The 18,387-nt window shown below is 52.2% G+C and overlaps 1 protein-coding gene across 1 annotated transcript; it reads right to left on the reverse strand.

Annotated features, from left to right (window-relative positions):
* Positions 1–3,673: 3,673 nt before the first annotated feature.
* Positions 3,674–17,772, reverse strand: RGL3 (ral guanine nucleotide dissociation stimulator like 3). Its single transcript, XM_068980203.1, has 19 exons — positions 17,735–17,772; positions 17,195–17,308; positions 16,349–16,572; positions 16,133–16,186; positions 15,793–16,007; positions 12,556–12,698; positions 12,212–12,427; positions 10,900–11,003; positions 10,707–10,791; positions 8,774–8,827; positions 8,580–8,666; positions 8,351–8,383; positions 8,134–8,255; positions 6,965–7,060; positions 6,797–6,865; positions 6,616–6,712; positions 5,587–5,739; positions 5,384–5,498; positions 3,674–3,870 (listed from the first exon to the last, which is right to left on the reverse strand). Exons 1-19 carry the CDS (start codon positions 17,768–17,770, stop codon positions 3,674–3,676), a joined length of 2,214 nt encoding a protein of 737 aa, XP_068836304.1. The 5' UTR covers positions 17,771–17,772.
* Between the last annotated feature and the right edge of the window lie 615 nt (positions 17,773–18,387).

An 18,387-nucleotide genomic window follows, 5' to 3' on the forward strand; every position in this document is an offset into this window, starting at 1 on the left:
TGCACCTGTTTTTTTTTGTTTTTTTTTTTTTTAACCTCCTGCACTTTTAAAAACAGAAGTGGAGGGATTCCCTGGCTGTCCAGTGGTTAGGAATCCGTGCTTCTGCAGGGGGCGTGGATTTGGTCTCTAGTTATGTAACTTCTATGCAGAGTACATCATGAGAAACGCTGGACTGGAAGAAGCACAAGCTGGAATCAAGATTGCTGGGAGAAATATCAATATCCTCAGACATGCAGATGACACCACCCTTATGGCAGAAAGTGAAGAGGAACTAAAAAGCCTCTTGATGAAAGTGAAAGAGGAGAGTGAAAAAGTTGGTTTAAAGTTCAACATTCAGAAAATGAAGATCATGGCATCTGGTCCCATCACTTCATGGGAAATCGATGGGGAAACAGTGGAAACAGTGTCAGACTTTATTTGGGGGGACTCCAAAATCACTGCAGATGGTGACTGCAGCCATGAAATTAAAAGACACTTACTCCTTGGAAGGAAAGTTATGACCAACCTAGATAGCATATTGAAAAGCAGATATATTACTTTGCCAACAAAGGTCTGTCTAGTCAAGGCTATGGTTTTTCCAGTGGTCATGTGTGGATGTGAAAGTTGGACTGTGAAGAAAGGTGAGTGCTGAAGAATTGATGCTTTTGAACTGTGGTGTTGGAGAAGACTCTTGAGAGTCCCTTGGACTGCAAGGAGATCCAACCAGTCCATCCTAAAGGAGACCAGTCCTGGGTGTTCATTGGAAGGACTGATGCTGAGGCTGAAACTCCAATATTTTGGCTACCTCATGCGAAGAGTTGACTCATTGGAAAAGACCGTGATGCTGGGAGGGATTGGGGGCAGGAGGAAAAGGGGATGACAGAGGATGAGATGGCTGGATGGCATCACCGACTCGATGCACATGAGTTTGGGTGGACTCTGGGAGTTGGTGATGGACAGGGAGGTGTGGCATGCTGCAATTCACGGGGCTGCAAAGAGTCGGACACGACTGAGCAATGGAACTGAACTGAGGGGAACTAAAATCCCACATGCCTTACCGAGGAACAAACAAACAAAAAAAACAGAAGTCAATGAGAATCTCTTCCTCAGGAAATTGGCATTTGGATTGAGTGTTTGTGTGTGTGTGTGTGTGTGTGTGTGAGAGAGAGAGAGAGAGAGAGAGAGAAAGAGGCAGAAACTGTAAACTGTTTCCTTGGGTAAGAGCATATGTTCTGATGCATTCCACGTGTTACTTGCCCTGAAACCTTAGATAAGCTACTTAACCGTCCCTTGTCTTGGTTTTTCATGTATAAAATGGGCATGATAATAATGCCCCCTCATAAAGCTTATGTGAGGATTATGAATAGATTACATCAGGTTATGAGAACATGCCTGCCACACAGTAAGTGCTCAGTCAGGACAGCAATTATTTGCTTAAGCTAATTTAAGAAGGACAGGGAAGATTGTGCTGCAGTCCATGGGGTTTGCAAATAGTCTGACATGACTCAGTGACTGAACAACAATAACAATTTAAGAATACTGTTACTTACATCCAATTGCTTTTTCAAATGAATTAATTTGGCTGCATCAGGTCGTAGTTGCAGCATGTGGGATCTTTTGTTGCAGTGTACAGATTCTCTAGTTGTGGCATTCAGGCTTAGTTGCTCTGAGACACATGGGATCTTAGTTCCCTCACCAGAGATCAAACCCGTGTCCCCTGCATTGCAAGGGGAATTCTTAACCAATGGACTGCCAGGGAAGTCCCAGGCATTTTCCTTGCATGGCAGGTGGAACTGGTGGGGTGTAAGAATGGCACTGCCCCATGAGGGTGATCCTGCCTTGGAGTGGGGCAATATTCATTTATTAACTTTTTTCTTTTTTGGCTAGTGTAACAGAGACCCAAATAATACTGATGGCTTAATAAGCTGGGCATTTAAGAAGAATATGTATTTATTTGGCTGTGTTAGGTCTTAATCACAGCTCACAGAAACTTTAGTTGTGGTGTTCAGCATGTGGCATCTAGTTCCCTGACCAGGGATGGAAGTCAGGCCCCCAACATTGGGAGCGCAAAGTCTCAGCTGCTGGAGCACCAGGGAAGTCCTGAGATAGATATTTATTTTCTTTTGTAACAGTTCAAGTAGCAGCAATATAGTATGTTTGCTCCGTGGTCTCAGAGGGCCATGATCCTTCCAGTTTGCAGCTCAGTTGTTCAGATGGTGTAAACCACCCAGTCCAAGCTGATCCACTCCATATCTTCATTCTAATCAACCCAAGGCGAAAAAAGGCAGGAGAGGACATACCCCTTCTCTTTAAGGGCAGAGCCTGGAATGTACCCACATCCTTTCCCTTTACAACTCATTGGCTGAGACTTGATCATATGACCACATTTCACTGCAAGGGAAACTGGAAATACAGTCTTTACCCTGGGTAGCCAGTTGAAAAATCAGTGTTTCTGTAACCATAGAAGGTTATTGGATTTCAGGAGTCAATGGAGAGTCTCATTCTCAGAGCAAATCAGAGGCAAGAGACTGTTAAAAGTCCTGGTGACATCTTTTGAGTCCCTGGATCCAACAGTGCCTGCAGCTGGCCCCATGGAACTTTTCAATTACAGGGGCATTCATTTCTATTTTTTTGCCCATACCTGTTTGAATTGAGTTTTTGACCACTTGAAATAGCAAGAGCCCTTATTAATACAGTTAGGTGTAAAGCCCATAGTTGATGTCTAGCAGAGTGGGAGTTCATAACTGGGTATTATTATTGTTGTTGCTGTTGTTGTTATGATTGTTTTTCACATGATGATGTTATTTGTCTCAAGTCCTGATGGAATTTCATTTCTTCCCTCTCCCATAAACACAGCAGGAAAGAATTATATTACCCCAACAATGTTGAGGGACAGAGTCCTGAACCCTCTGTGTGTGACAGAACCCCACTCCCACCCACTGCTGGTGTCAGCCATGCCTCACTCAACCCCTTTCTGAGGGCTCTTAGTTTTTCTTTTCTTTTTTAATTTTTATTTATTTGTTTTTGGACATGCTGGGTCTTCATTGCTGCACAGGATTTTCTTTAGGCAGCAGGCGGGGGCTACTCTTTAGCTGCGGCGCGCAGCTTTCTCATTGTGGTGGCTTCTCTTGCTGTGGACTCAGGCTCTAGAGCTTGCACACTTCAGAGTTGCAGCACATGGGCTCAGCAGTTGGGGTTCCCAGGCTCTAAAGCACATGCTCAGTAGTTGTGGCACACGGGCTTAGTTGCTCTACAGCACATGGGATCTTCCCAGACCAGGGATGGATCCCGTGTCTCCTGTGTGGGCAGGCAGGCTCTTTACTACTGAGACACCAGGGAAGCCCTTCTTTTCTTATTTAAATTTTTATCCTAATGAAGAGTAGACTTGGGGCATAGGCGCAGAACAAACAAGACTGACTCCTGTTTTATAGCTCTGGTCACTATTTTCATCCATTTTTGCCACTTTTGGAGTGTCTCCAATAGTTACAAGGTTTCTCTGGGGGAGGGTCTGAGCCCTGGCACCCCACCCCTTTCTATAAGATGAAGCTCTCCACCACCCACCCCATGGGCTGGTGTCTTTGGAATAGGGATCTGGTGCCAAGAGGGTCAGAGAGGTGAGGTCCAATAAAATGGGGGCAGGGGGGCGGTTACAGGTTATGGAGCACAATGACCTTTACTGGGGAATTGGAGCTTTTCATAGAGGAGGCCCCTCCCCACCTCCTGGTGATAGAAGCCAGACCCCTTGCTGCCCATGAGGCCCATATCCTGGAGGAGGGGGTAGGGAGACTGAGGTTGTGTGCTGGGCCCCCTCCTTCCGCCGCAAGACGAAGTCTCCAGGGGCGGCTGGACTCATGGCATAGAACACGTTGGCGTTGTCAGGAATCAGGAGCTCTGGCCAAGCATGGAGAAGATGGTGAAAGGCCCACACAACCTGGCACTGCCCCCACAAAGGACATAGGGAGCCTTCTACCACTCACCACGCAACCTGAACAATCTTGGACCCCTCCAGCCAGTGCTAAGCCAACCTCATTCCCCTCTCATTGGAAATCTAGACAACTTCCCACTCCAAGCCTGCACCACCTCATGTCTCCCCCACTGTGAACCTGGGCAACCTCCTCCTATTGCCCCTGGAGTCTAGACAACCTGCACTGGAAGCTTGAGCAAAGTCAGGCCTCCCACCGCGATCAACTTCCTGCTCACCCCACCCTCTCCCCTGCTGCCGACTCCCAGCCAAGTTCACGCTGCTCTCACCATAAGCTAGGACAACTTCTGACTTTCCACTTCCAGCCTGTACAACCCTCACACTTGTCATGTGAACAACCTCATATATCCCTTTAGCATGTCAGTCGTTTTTTTTCTTTTGGCTGCGCCACACAGCTTGCAGGATCTTAGTTCCCCAACCAGGGATCGAACCCAGGCCCCTAGCAGTGGAAGTGTGGAGTCCTAATCACTGGACTGCCAGGGAATTCCCTAGCATGTCAGTGTCTTGCCTCTCCCTCCTTTATATGTATTTTTTTTCATTTCTTAAAACGTTTAATTGAAGTGAAGCTGATTTACAATGTGTTGTTAATTTCTCCTGTTCGGCAAGGTGACTTAGTTATTCATACATATATGTCTATGTGAAGAAAGTGAAACTGTCAGTCGCTTAGTGGTGTTGCAGCCCTGTGGATTGTAGCCTGCCGGGCTCCTCTGTCCATGGGATTCTCCAAGCAAGAATACTGGAGTGGGTTGCCATGCCCTTCTCCAGGGGTTCTTCCCAACCCAGACTGAACGCTGGTCTCTTTCACTGAGGCAGATTCTTTACCATCTCAGTCACCACGGAAGCCCGCACATATGCTTTTACATACTTTTTTCAATTAAGGTTTGTCACAGGATATTCAATATAGTTCCCTGTTACCTCTCTCTCTTTAAAAGTAGACAATTTCTACTCACTTTACATTAAACAATCTCGTTTCCTACCCTGAATTTCAGTACCACGTGGCCCTCTCCCATGCCAAGTTCAAGAAACTTCAGAGTCCCCATACCAAACTTGGACAAACTCATTTCGCCTCAGATCCAAGCCCAGACCCTCCCTTCAGTCTTGTGCTCCACGAGGTTGAGCCCAAACAACCTCACAATTCTACAGATCGAAGCCCAGATGACCTTCTACACTCCCTCTCCCACTGGTTCCCCGACAATCTCATTTCCCCATAAATCCTAGGAAGGCACTTTTGGTGCCCTCTTCCCTCACACTGAGCTAGGGCAACCTCATGATCCCACCTAAGGGAGGCATCAATATTTTTCTGCCTCTTAACCCCACCCTGCTGCATCTCACCCCTACTCTGTTCCAGAACCACCCTGGTCAGCCTGCCGTCCTCCCCAGCCAACTGCCCCTTAGCCCAGGCTCCAAGCTGTCCTTGCTCACCCCTGTCCCCAGGAAGGACTTGGAAGAGCTGATAGTCCCGGACCAAGGGCTGGGCCACACTGTGTTTTTCCAAGGCTCGCTGGACCACGCTGGGGGCCTTGTCCTGACTAGTGAGCTGCAAAGAGAGGCTGGCAGGTAAGGGATGACCACCCAAGCCCCAAGGGCAGGGCTGTCCCCAGCAGGTCTCAGGCTCAGCTCCTCACCAAGATGCTCCGATACAGATTGCCGTGGTCGTTGTCGATGCTGACCCGGATGACGCGGGCCTCTGAGCCCTGCTGCCCAGGGAGGGAGATATGAGGGCCACTCAAGGGCAGGGCCAGGGGCCAGGGGCCTGGCAGGTCTGGGCTCAGGGGCAGCTGTGGAGAGTGGGGTTGGGTGCTGAGCAGGGAGAGCATGAGGGCCCCCGCCCCTCATTGTATTCAACACATCTTCCTGCATACCCTGAGCCTGGGGACGTGCAATTAGGGTATCTATGCCATCCCATCCCACAGATGCCCGCATCTATGCCATCCCATCACATACAGACCTTTATGCTGTTATAGAAATTGACATGTGACTCGTGTTCACACACAAGAAACCCAGTGTAACCTGAGAGCAGCGAGTGCCCACATTTGCTCACACTTGTTGGATGGGCACAAGCCCATGAACACGAAATGCTCTGCACAGGGCCCATGGATACTATGGCTATTCATGCCAGCATTTTCCCTCCAGCTATGCAAACTCTTATGTTTGTGCTAAGTCATGTCCAATTCTTTGCAACCCTATGGACTACAGCCCACCAGGCTCCTCTGTCCATGGGATGCTCCAGGCAAGAAGACTGGAGTGGGTCGCCATGCCCTTCTCCAGGGGACCTTCCTGACCCAGGAACTGAATATGTATTTCCTGCATCGCAAGTGGGTTCTTTACTGCTGAGCCACCAGGGAAGCCCATTCCTGGGAAAACACATATCCTTACAAAAGTAGTGACTGCAGCCCAGAGTGCCTTGTGGGTAAGTGGAAGCTCTTGTCCAGATCTGAGCATAAGTGATGGACAGTCCCTTAAGTGGGTCCGTGGAGATGCATGCAGTTTCCCAGATATATGCTCAGAGTGCTGAGTCAACTGTGTTCATGGTCTCCTGTACACATACCTGGCTGTGAAATCCTGTGTGTGTGCGCACACACACACACACACACACACACACACAAAACAGCCCTGGGTGCCTGCAGTCCCACGTGTACACATAGTCTTGGTACCTTGGTGCTGGGGCTCTGGGGCCCTGGAGAGGCTGGAGGACTGCCTGTAGGAGGGTCCTTGGTTCTAGGACTGGATGGAGGGGATGCTGGGGACAGACTGGGGGAGACACAGAGTCTGAAGTGGGGTGGCTGGCCTGAACTCTGACCCCTCTCCAGTCCCTTCATCAGATGGGATGCTCACCTTGAGGTGGAGGATGAGGGATCCCCAGGACTTCCACCAGGGGATGAAACTCTATCCCGGGACAGCTTCCTGAAAATAGGGAACAGGATGACGTGAAGACCAAACCCAGACCCGGGAGCAGATCCCATCCCTGCCCACGTCACCCACCACATACTCCCTGCAACTCACGCACTGAGGCGCTTGGTCAGGCTGATTTGCCGTCGGATGCGTGGGGAGCTGGGGCAGGAGGAGGCTGGTGGCTCAATGACCCGGGAGATGCGATAGCTGAGGGGTCAAGATGTAGATGGATGGGTGGGTTGAGAAGTGAATTAGGTTCAGTTAGGAGCTGGGTTTTGGGTGTGTGGGGGGGTAGAGGGAGGGTACAGCCAGGAATTAGGTACCCAATGTCAAGATCAGGGTAATAAATTTGGGTATTACAGTTTCAGGGTCTTATCAGTGATTAGATGAGATGGCTTGGTTAGCAGGACACACAGGGATTCATAGAGTGGGACTGAGGAGTCAGATTGGGTCAAGGATAGAGTTCAAGGTCAGATAATCACTGGGGTCAATGATTAGGGTCATGGATTCAATAGAATAAGTTGGTACAGTTGAATTGGGGTCAACTGAATGGGGGTCATAAGTCAGATATATGTCAAAGTTGGAGTCAGTTACTCAGAACTGGGGGTCAATGATTGGGCTCAGAGAGTCAGAGGTGGGTCATGGGTCAGATAGGGCCAGAGGTGGGGAAGAGAAAAGATAGGATGGTGAGTGGAACAGCTAGCTACACATTAAATGCTGAAGTCCAAAAGTCAGATGAGGGCTTCCCTGGTGGCTCAGTGGTAAAGAGTCTGCCTGCCAATGCAGGAGATACTGGTTCCATCCTCGATCTGGGAAGATCCCACAGGCTGTGGCACAACTAAGCCCAGGTATCACAACGACTGACCCTGTGCTCTAGAGTCCAGGAGCCACAACTACCGAAGCCCGTGTGCCTAGAGCCCATGCTCCACAGCAAAAGAAGCTGTTACAATGAGAACGCAGTGCACCAGAAACAGAGGGTGACCACACTCGCTGCAGCTGCAGAAAAGCCCGAGCAGCCAAAAGTAAAGAAAGTTACTTTTCAAAAACATAAAAAAGAAAGAAAAGAAAGTCAGAGGTCAAAGTTTGGGGTCAGAGAGCAACTAGGGCCCTCGACTGGGCTGGAGACAATGTCAGGTAACGGGCTGGCGGGGGGTGAGGTGAAGGCTCAGGAGGGGATCTGGGGAGCTGGGGAGGTGCATGGGGTGTGCGGATCCGGGGTGTCATCCAGGATCAGTGGCAGGGTTGGGGAGGCGCTGTCAGACCAGGCCACAAGTTGTCACCTCTGCTCCTCGCTGAGCTTGTGCTGGGCACGCAGGGCGGCCAGGATGGGCGGGCAGGGGCTCAGGCAGTAGCTCTGACAGCGTCTCTGCAGCTGCTGGATGCGGGCCAGGATCTCCCACTCCTGAGGGGGCGGCCTCTGAGACCTCTGCCCATGCTCTGCCCCAACCCTCGACCCCCTCCCCGCCTCCACCCCTGCCCACCACAGCTCCCCCTTACCTTCCTCCTCTTCTCAAAGTTGATGAGATCCCCCTGGGGACAAACTTTGTCTGAACTGGAGACAGTTCAGACTCCAAGGTCAGGGTTCGAGGATGAAGGTCAGGAGCTGGGATATCAGGAACCCCATGCACTAAGGGAGCTGGGGTCAGGGAGCATGGGCAAGGTCAAGGGTGAGAGGTCAGGAGGCCCACTGTGCTGAGGGTAAGGAGTCAAGAGTCAGGGCTCAGACCTTCAGCATATCTGGCAGGGCGGTATCCAGCATTACCAGGTCCGTGAGAAAGGTGCCAAGGTAGGGGACGGGGCCTGGGGGCAGTTTCTGTGGCCCCCAGAGCACCAGTCACTCTCAGGCATCAGTGACCCCATCAGGCTCCACCCCCTGCCCCAGCATCCCACTTGTCTCTCATCTCAAACCACATCACTCACCGAGGACGGGCTTCCTGCAGGGGCATCCTCCTCTTGGGGCCCCTGAGTTGCCTCCTGGAAACAGTGAGAGACTTTATTTTCTTAGGTTCTAAAATCACTGCAGATGGTGACTGCAGCCATGAAATGAAAAGATGCTCGCTCCTTGGAAGAAAAGCTATGACAAACCTAGACAGCATATTAAAAAGCAGAGACATTACTTTTCCAACAAAGGTCCATCTAGTCAAAGCTGTAGTTTTTCCAGTAGTCATGTATGGATGTGAGAGTTGGCCCATAAAGAAAGCTGAGCACCAAAGAACTGGTGATTTTAACTGTGGTGTTAGAGAAGACTCTTGAGAGTCCTTTGGACTGCAGGGAGATCAAACCAGTCAATCGTAAAGGAAATCAGTCCTGAATATTCACTGGAAGGACTGATGCTGAAGCTGAAGCTCCAATACTTTGGCCACCTGATGCTAAGAACTGACTCATTAGAAAAGACCCTGGTGCTGGGGAAGGCAGGAGGAGAAGGGGACAACAGAGGATGAGATGGTTGGATGGCATCACTGACTCGATGGACATGAATTTGAGCAAGCTCTGGGAGTTGGTGATGGACAGGGAAGCCTGGCGGATTGCAGTCCATGGGGTCGCAAAGAGTTGAACGTGACTGAGTGACTGAACTAACTGAGGGGGACGAGAAGCACTGAGTAGTCCTAGGGTCTCTTTGACCCCTCCCTCAGGGAAGATACCTCCAGGACAGCCATACCCAAGGGAAAGTGAACAGGGGGGAGGAGGAGAGAGCAGATAAGCAGCAGGAGGCACACCCCACAGCGGATGATGAGAGATGGGGCTTGTGGATGCCGTGGACCCCAAGGCTGGCCTATAACACAGGTGAGAATCTTTGTACCTGGCGACCCCTCCCAAGCAATGCCCTGAACTTTGCCTTCACAGCATTGTTCTGCCTGATAATTAGTGATATAATTGCTGGGGCAATTAATTGTGTGTGTCCCCATAGGGGGCCTGAAGCCCTCCAAGGGGAGGAAAGTGTGTTTGTGTCTTTGTGGCTGAGCCTCCTGGCAACTGCCTGGCACACACTATGTGCTTAATGTAGAGTTCCTTGAGCTCACATCCTTATTTGAGACATTTGTTCGCTTTATTTATCACCTACTCTGGGCCAGGCACTGTTTGGAGTGCTGGGGAGGCAGCAGTGAACAAAACAGACAAAATTTCTGGCCTCATAGAGCAGACATCAGCCATGGCGAAACAGCAACAACCACATTAGAGGTGTAATCTAAGGACAGGCAGAGATAAGGGCAGAGGGGGTAGAGTGGAGGTGTGGGGGATATCGGGAGGGCCTCTCAGAGGTGGGGACACTGGGGGAGACACCTGCAGAGGGTGGGAAGAACGTTCTTGGCGGAAGAACAGACTTCCAGTGCCATCTATTCTGCAGTGTTTTGACTGTGCTGCGGTATGTGTGATCTTAGTTCCCCGACCAGGAATCGAACCCATGTCCCCTGCATCAGGAACTCAGAGTCTTAACCACTGGACCACCAGGGAAGTCTCTATTCTGGATTCACCCCCAAGAACCAGCACCTAATTGCAGTCAGAACCTAAATCTTGCCTGCAGTAAGTCAGACTCGTTGGCACACTTTTTTTGTTTGTTTTGTTTTGCTTATCAAAGTCAAGTCCTTAGCACAATTTTTTTTTCACTCTTTGCCGTGACTCTGACCTTCAGTGACCTTTTCACTGTAGCTTCTGATATTTGTTGAATGAGTAAATAAGGCAGCCATCAAGTGTGAGCTCTGATGAGGGCAGCAGAAGCAAAAAAACACAGGGCTGCCTACAAACAGGAGGAAGGCCATGCTCGAGAGGTATGGGAAAGGACGCTGAGTGTTATGACAATGACAAGCAATGGCCCTTTCCTGGGCCTGGGATCTGTGGGGGCCTCACCCATCCGTACCTGGGAGAGAATCTCTCTGCTGCTCAGATGGTTGTTCTCATCGGAGAAAATTTGGGCAAGTTTCCTGAAAGTGGATAATGGTTCCCTGGGGAGGACAGGAGAGGAGTCACGGGTGGCCATGGGAAGAGTCAGAGCGGGGATGCGGTGGGCGAGAGGTCCCACCCCAGCGCCCCCACCCCCAGTCCCTGGTCACCGGCTCACGGCGCCCCAGCTGCGCTTCAGCCTGTAGATGGGGTTAGACTGCAGGGCGGACAGGATGGCGCGCAGGGAGGAGAAGTTCCGCAGTTCCCGGCAGCGCTGGGGGGCGGGGTGGATGGGGTGCTGGTCACACCTCACACCTGCCTGATCCCCAAGTATGATCCACCTTTGATCCCGTGACTTGTGACCCCAGGTCAAACCCTTACATCTCGCCCCACATCTGACAAGCTACCCGGATTCGGCCTCTTCCCCGACCTACCTCTCCGTACCCTTTGTCTGACCTTGGCTTTCCGTGTCCCCACTCCTTACTTCTCCCTGGGCCCTAGATGGACCCATAGCATCTCCTAGTTCCAGACTCCTCATCCTCAACCTAAGTCTCACTCCAGGTGTCAACCTCTGGCCCCCTTGCCTTGCCCCGCCCCCACTCCCTTTCCTGAGCCCCAGTGCTACTCTTCCTCTCTACCCAGAGGCTCCTGCCCCACCTCCACCCGGGCTCTTTCAAGACCTCCACCTCCTTTTCTTGGCTTGGTACCAAGCCTATTCCTTCCACAGTACACCCATCCCATCCTTGTAGTGGTGGTTTAGTTGCTCACTCCTGTCTGACTCTTTGTGACCCCATGGACTGTAGCCTGCCAGGCTCCTCTATCCATGGGAGTTCTCCAGGCAAGAATATTGGAGTGGATTGCCGTTTTCTTCTCCAGGGTACTTTCCTGACCCAGGAGCCGAACCAGGGTCTCCTGCACTGCAGGCAGATTGAGCTACAGTGAAGCCCATACAACTGAGCTACAATGGAAACCCATCGTCCCACCCTTATTATTCCTTAACCAGCACGGAGTACTCGGCCACTCCTTGGCCTTCGAGGAGGTCAAACCAGTCGGTCCTAAAGGAAATCAGTCCTGAATTCATTGGAAGGACTGATGCTGAAGCTACAATATTTTGGCCACCTGATGCGAAGAACCTGACTCATTAGAAAAGACCCTGGTGCTGGGAAAGATTGAAGACGGGAGGAGAAGGGGACCGGACCACAGAAGATGAGATGAGCAGCTTAGGGAGTTGGTGATGGACAGGGAGGCCTGGCGTGCTGCATTCCATGGGGTCGCAAAGAGTCGGTCACGACTGAGCGACTGAACTGAACTGAACCCTCTGCGGCTCAAGGCCACGTGCTGGACTTTCCCTTAGGCACCTCCCAGCCTCAACCCTCCTGCTTTTCCAGAGACCGGTCCTTGGCCTTCCGCCCGCCCCCAGCCTCCTTCACTGAGCGTCGGCTTCGCGCATGTCTTGCCCCCACTCTCCCGCCAGAGACGCACCTGAGCTATGCGGATCCACTTCTCCAGCCGCTGCGCCCTCTGCGGGGCGGCCAGGCCCGGTTCCCCCAGCACTGAGCCCAGCACGCAGCCGGTCACTGTGTTGAACTGGGTCACGGTGGCGCGCACAGTGGGGGCGATGCTTGCCGCCCCCGGCCGGTCCCGCTGCGACCACACGGAGCCCAGGCACTCGAAGGGCCGCAGGCGCGAGAAGAGCTCCTGAGCAGGGGGTGGAGGAGGGTGGAATCTGAGCTCAGAGGGATCCCCTCCAACTCCTCCTCCCTCCCCAACCCAATACCCGTCCCCTATCCCAGCCCCTGCCCGCGAGGGCCGGCTCTGATACTCACCACGTCCATCAGGGTCAGCTGCTCCGCCACATCGTCTACACTGAAGTCCAGAAGCTCAGGGCCTTCCCACACGAGGCCCTCCTCGTTTTCCAGGCAGCCCACCGGGGAGTCTGGGCAGAGGATCTGGGCAGTCCCAGGGGGTCCTGAGGGAGCGTTGACTAGGTGAGCTTAAACGCTCAGTCCGACTGTAGGCCACCAAGCTCCTCTGTCCATGGGATTCTCCAGGCAAGAATACTGGAGCGGGCAGCCATTCCCTTCTTCAGGAGATCTTCCCCACCCAGGGATCGAACCCTTGTCTCTTACATCTCCTGCATTGGCAGGCAGTCTTTACCACTGAGCCACCAGGGAAGCCCAACCATCTGGTTAAGGGAAGGTTAAGACATTGTCTTAATGTCCCAAGTTCGAATCCAAATTGATCCACTGGGCTAGCTGTGTGAATTAAAACAAGTTTTTAACCTCTCTGTGCCTTGGTTTCCTCATCTGGCTTTATTTTTTCAAGTGTCCAAGTGTGAACACATTAATTCATTATTAATTCATCTAAAGTATGGATCAAAAAAATCAAATGAGATCACGCATACCAGACTCCTATAAAGTACTCAATAAATATAAATTATTTTTCTCAAGGTCGGGGGGAGGGGGGCGGGGTGGGGGGTGGTCAATGGTGGCGCCCTCTAGGGGACACTTTGGAAATCCAGACATGCATAGTGAAGAATCGTTTAACACCCAGCCTCCAAATGTCCCTCCAAATTTGTGTCCTTAAAAAACCTATTTACAATAATCTGCACCTAGAACCCAACTATCTTGCTCATGTTGCTATTTAGGCACTCAGTCGTGTCCAACTCTTCTGTAACCCCGTGGGCCATAGCCTGCCAGGCTCCTTTTGCCCATGGGATTTCCCAGGCAAGAATATTGGAGTGGGTTGCCATTTCCTTCTCCAGGGGATCTTCCCAACCCAGGGATTGAACCTGTGTTTCCTGAACTGGCAAACGGATTCTTTACTATCGAGCCTCCTGGGAAGCCCAGTCTTGCTCATAAACACTAATCATTTTGGCTCCAGGAATGCAAGGACTGTGAGAGCCTGGACTTTGTTTTATATGGAAATTACAAGTGTCCACCATTTTGGAAATCGATGTCACTAACATCTGTGCTACAGCATCTTTGTCGTTGGTACACTCCCCTGCATTAGTCTGTGGTTTCCATACTCACTGTGATGCTATGGCAGGTGAAGGCACTGGTCAACTCCATTATGTCTTCTAGCGAGCCATGCCCAGACACTGACATACCAACACTGCTGTGTAAATTGCTTTTGTCTTCTTTCTCCTTCCTATTACTGTTGCACTGTATTATTTTTTTTAAGTTCAGTTAATTACCTGTTGTTCATTTCATATTTGGACAGGTGGTATTGCAAAATATTAGTTTTAAAGTGAGCATAGGAGGGACTTCCCTGGTGGTCCAATGACTAAGATTCTGCACTCTCAATGCAGGGGTCTGTGTTTGATTTCTAGTCAGAGAACAAGATCCTACATGCCTCAACTAAGAGTTCATCTGACACAACTAAATATTTTGCATGCCCCGAGGAAGACTGAAGATTCTGCGTACCACAACTAAGACCCTGTGCAGCCAAATAAATAAATATTTTTAAATTGATAATTGTTGAAAATAAGTGAGGGGTGTGTGAGTGTTCTTTACACTACTCTCTATTTCTGTATGTGTTTGAAATCATGGTAAAAAGTAACCCCCAAATAAACATGTTAAAGTTCCCAGAGCCTGGCATACAGTTGGCATTCAATAAATGTTCATTTTCCTTCTCTGACCTCAAATACTCACAGTTTAGGCTAGCCTTTTCAATAGAATTTTTTGCAGTGGTGAAAATATTTTCTATCTGTGCTGCCCGATGTGGTTACTGAGCACTAGAAATGTGGCTAGTGTGACCAAAGAACGGATTCTAATTTTTATTTAATGTTAATTAACTTCAATTTCAATAGCCGCATGGGGCTAGTAGCTACCTCACTAGTCTGTGCAGCTTGGATGACTTGGGAATAAGCTGGAGAAATCTTGAAGGCAAAGGAAGAAAGATATTTAGTAACCAAGAGAGAAGCCGAAGGGATAAAACATATTTAAATAGCTGAAACTTCGTCTCTAGGAGAGAGAAGTGGCTGCTACTTTGTAAAGTAGAGAGAAATGTGGCCAGATTAGTCTAAAGATTAAAGAATGGATTAAGGTTATGAAGCTTTTGTGATAGGGATCAGATCAAACACAGACGGGTGAAAGATGATATTTTATAAGCAGGATGCAATTATTTAATAAATAAACCCATCTTGTAACTGACTCTGGGGACAGAGTTGGGGACATGACAAATGGATGCTATGAAGAAAAATAAGGCAGGTAAAAGGACTCAGAGTGGGAGGCTGTATCTGTTGGGAGGAGATCTGAGAATGCACATCTGAGCAGGCGACAGTTGAACAAAGGTTTGAATGAAGTATGTGGATATTTTTCCTTCCTTCCAAAGCTCTCTACAACAGAGGTTGGCAAGCTCAGCATGTGGGATCTTAGTTCCCTGATGAGGAACTGAACCTGCATCCTTGCACACGAGTGCAATGTATTAACCACTGGACCTCCAGGAAATTCTTGGCAAACTTTTCTATTAAAGATCAGATAATTTGCTGACATCCAACAATAATGAAAATAATACTATTTGCCATGCCTTCCTTGGGTTTCCCTGGTGGCTCAGATAGTAAAGAATCTGCCTGCAAAGCCCTCATTACTTATTTACTTGTCCACCAATTGTCTTCCCCAGGGAACAGGGAGCTCCTATCAACAGTTTATTTGTTGAATGAACGAAGCCAATGTGGTCAGTACTGTCATTGCCCCCAGGAAACAGGCTCAGAGAGGTGAAGTGACTTATTCAAGGTCGCACAGTCAGCAAATGGCAGAACTGGGATTTGAACCTAGGTCTCTGTGGCTCCTAAGGCAAGTAGCAATAGGATGATTTGTAGCCCAAAACAAGATATCCTGACCCCATGATGGAACATCTTTATAGTTGTCATGTGTTGGGTGGGGGAGGTGAGGGATAAATGACAATACTGGGTTATTATCCTCATTTTACGGGTGGGGAAACTGAGGCTCAGACAGGGCTAAGGACCTTGCCCAAGATCTGTAGATCTTCCAGAGGGGAGAATGTCCCTGGGGGAGGGAGAATGCCTGCTCAGGACACTATCACGCCCCCAGCCCGCTCACCTGCCCGTGTCTGGGACTGCTCCTCTTCCTCCTGCTCTGCCTCAGCCTCCTTCAGGAAATCTCCTAGCAGCTTTTCGGCCTCCCGGGCCTCAGCCCCGGATGGAGCTGCCCAGCCCAGAAAGCTGCAAACACTGCCTAGGTCCGAGTGGGCAGGGGGATCCCAGAAATCCTGAGGGTGGTCCCGCAGCCATGAGCCCAGCACCGACACCACAGCCCTGGCCAAGAGGGGTGGGACCTCAGAGCCCATCCCACAGTTCCAGACTCGGGAGCTCCTACATTTCAGATCCGATCTTTGACCTCTGCCCTTCCCCCCCCCGCCCCCACCCTACTGGAGGCAAACCTCAAGTTCTTGTTGAAAGTCAGATCTCTTCCTTCTGTTTTCTTGATTTCTATCCTGGAAAGACACCCCCACACCCAAATCAGGTGAAGAAGGGAAGGGCTGGAGAGGACTTAGGAGGAAGGTTCTGGGGGGAGGGGAAGGGCTCCGGAGAGAGTAGATCGAGCATCCAGGTGAGAGTCTGGGGTGGGCACTGGAGGATCTCTCGTTGGTACTGACCCGGGCGGGAGTGGCGGCGCCGGTGGCGGCAGGAGGAGGCCCAGCACGCGGCCAGTAGGCGCGAAGGCCCTGTGGGTGGCCAGGAAGGCGGGCACGAAGCCTGGGTCCTGCTCGGGGTCTCCGGACACCAACTCCCGCACTAGCCGCTCCAGCCGCGCCGCCCTCAGCGCCCGCACCTTGCTGGTGCGGTAATGAAGGAAGGTGTCGGCCGCGGGGCTGGGGGCCTGCGGGCCAGGGGGACCCCAGTGAGACACAGAGGAATGGGCCCCGGCACCCACCTCCCATGTGTCTTTGGGAAGCGCCGCTTTGGCGCCTGACCCTGTCTATTTCTGCTGCCCCGCTCCCTTAGTTCACTATTCTGTACCGTGCATAAACGACACCCGAAGCCCGCCCAGAACAGCCCCAATCGCCCAGGCTGCGCCCGCCCTCTGCTCTATTCGCCGGTCGCCCCCACCCCCCAAAGCCCCACCCCCATCCCTACCCCCAGGCTGCTCTCAGCTCTCCCGCCTCGCTTCACTGGCGCGTTCCCGAGCTCTTCGCCCCACCTTGCCCTCGCCCGGCCGCTTCTAAAGACCCCTCCTCCCTTTCCAGCTCCGCCCCACTAAACCTGGCTTACCTAAGCCCAGCCATCCAGTTCAGTCCCCAGGTCCCGCTGAGCACCGCGGTCTCACCTGGCCCCGCCTCCTCATCTACCCCACTCACCTGGCCGCCCCTAAACCCCACTCCATCCTTACCAGGTCGCCTCTAAGCCCCGCCCCTCCTTCGGGCCCCAGTCCCGCCCCTCCATTCAACGCCGCCTCACCTGGTCGCCTTCCGCCCCGCCCCAGCCTCCTACCCCTTCCTCACCTGGGTGCCCTGGGGCCCTGCCCCCGGACTCGAACGCTGACTGCGCTGCCGCCGCAGGGAGACACTGTACACCGCGCCGTCCTCGGTCTCCTCTCCCCAGTCCTGCAGCTGCGCCTGGACACGGAGGCGGGCTCAGGACGCGGCGGAGGGAAGGGTCCCGGGACCACTGCCCACCTCTCCAGTGGACTCAAGCCTGGGCCCTCTAGTTTCATCCTCCCTTCCCGGCCCAGGCTCAGGGAAATCCCTCGGCGCCGCGGGTACCCTCCTCTCTGGTCCTTGGAAGGATGGGCTGGCACTTTGGCGTCCAGTCTCAAGGAGTCTGTCTATGATCTCTCCCATAGATGCTTTCAGAGACTCCCCGCGAAAAGGAACCAGCCATTTCACTGGGTCAGGGGCCCAGAGGCCCGAGGTAGGAACCCCCCAGGCTGTTCAAAGGAGCCTAATTTGTGGAGAGAGTTCAAAGGTACGGTTGGGAGCCTGGAGTTTCTGGATCCTGGGGTCGCCAGGGATGTAGGATCCTGGGACCCCAGGTCCCCTTACCAGGGCGAGCTCCTTGCCCGCTGCTGTGCGCTCCATGGTCCGCGCTAGGCCCGCTCTGCTGCACGGCTGAGTGAGGCGGAAGGGCCGGCTGGGGAGCAGTGGCGGGGCACTGGGCCGGCGGGGCGGGGCGGGGCACTGGGCCGGCGGGGCGGGGCGGGGCGGAGTGGACCCACAGTTCTCGGACGGCCCTGTCGGACCCGAGCGCCCAACCCAAGCCCCTGGGAAGCGGTCCGGACTCTCCCGATAAACGTGTGTGAATCTGAGCCCCGGAGAAAGGACACCTCTCCCCACCAGGGGAAGGGTATTTTTGTGCGTCCCCAGGTGTGGGGGAGTTAGTGTGCATAGCTAACACAGGGACAGGTCTGCGTCCTCAGGAGGGGAGTCCCCTTGCTCAGATGGGGAGGGCTGGTCTGCCCCAGGTGCGGCGGTATCTCGTTTCTCTGGAGGGGCGGAGGAGACCAATCTGTGTCCTGAACCCTGGGAGTCATCACTCCCGGGTCGGAGGCGGCTGAGGCTGTGGCCCTGGATTTGAGAGGCAGCCGTCTACGGGGCGGTGCAGGATCAAGGAAAGGCGAATACTCAAGAGGCTTGTCAGTGACCTTTATTGAGCGATTCCGAGACCGGCGCGGACCAGCCTGGGGAAATTTACTGTG

The sequence above is a fragment of the Capricornis sumatraensis genome, chromosome 9, assembly GCF_032405125.1.
Source record: "Capricornis sumatraensis isolate serow.1 chromosome 9, serow.2, whole genome shotgun sequence".
NCBI lineage: Eukaryota > Metazoa > Chordata > Mammalia > Artiodactyla > Bovidae > Capricornis > Capricornis sumatraensis.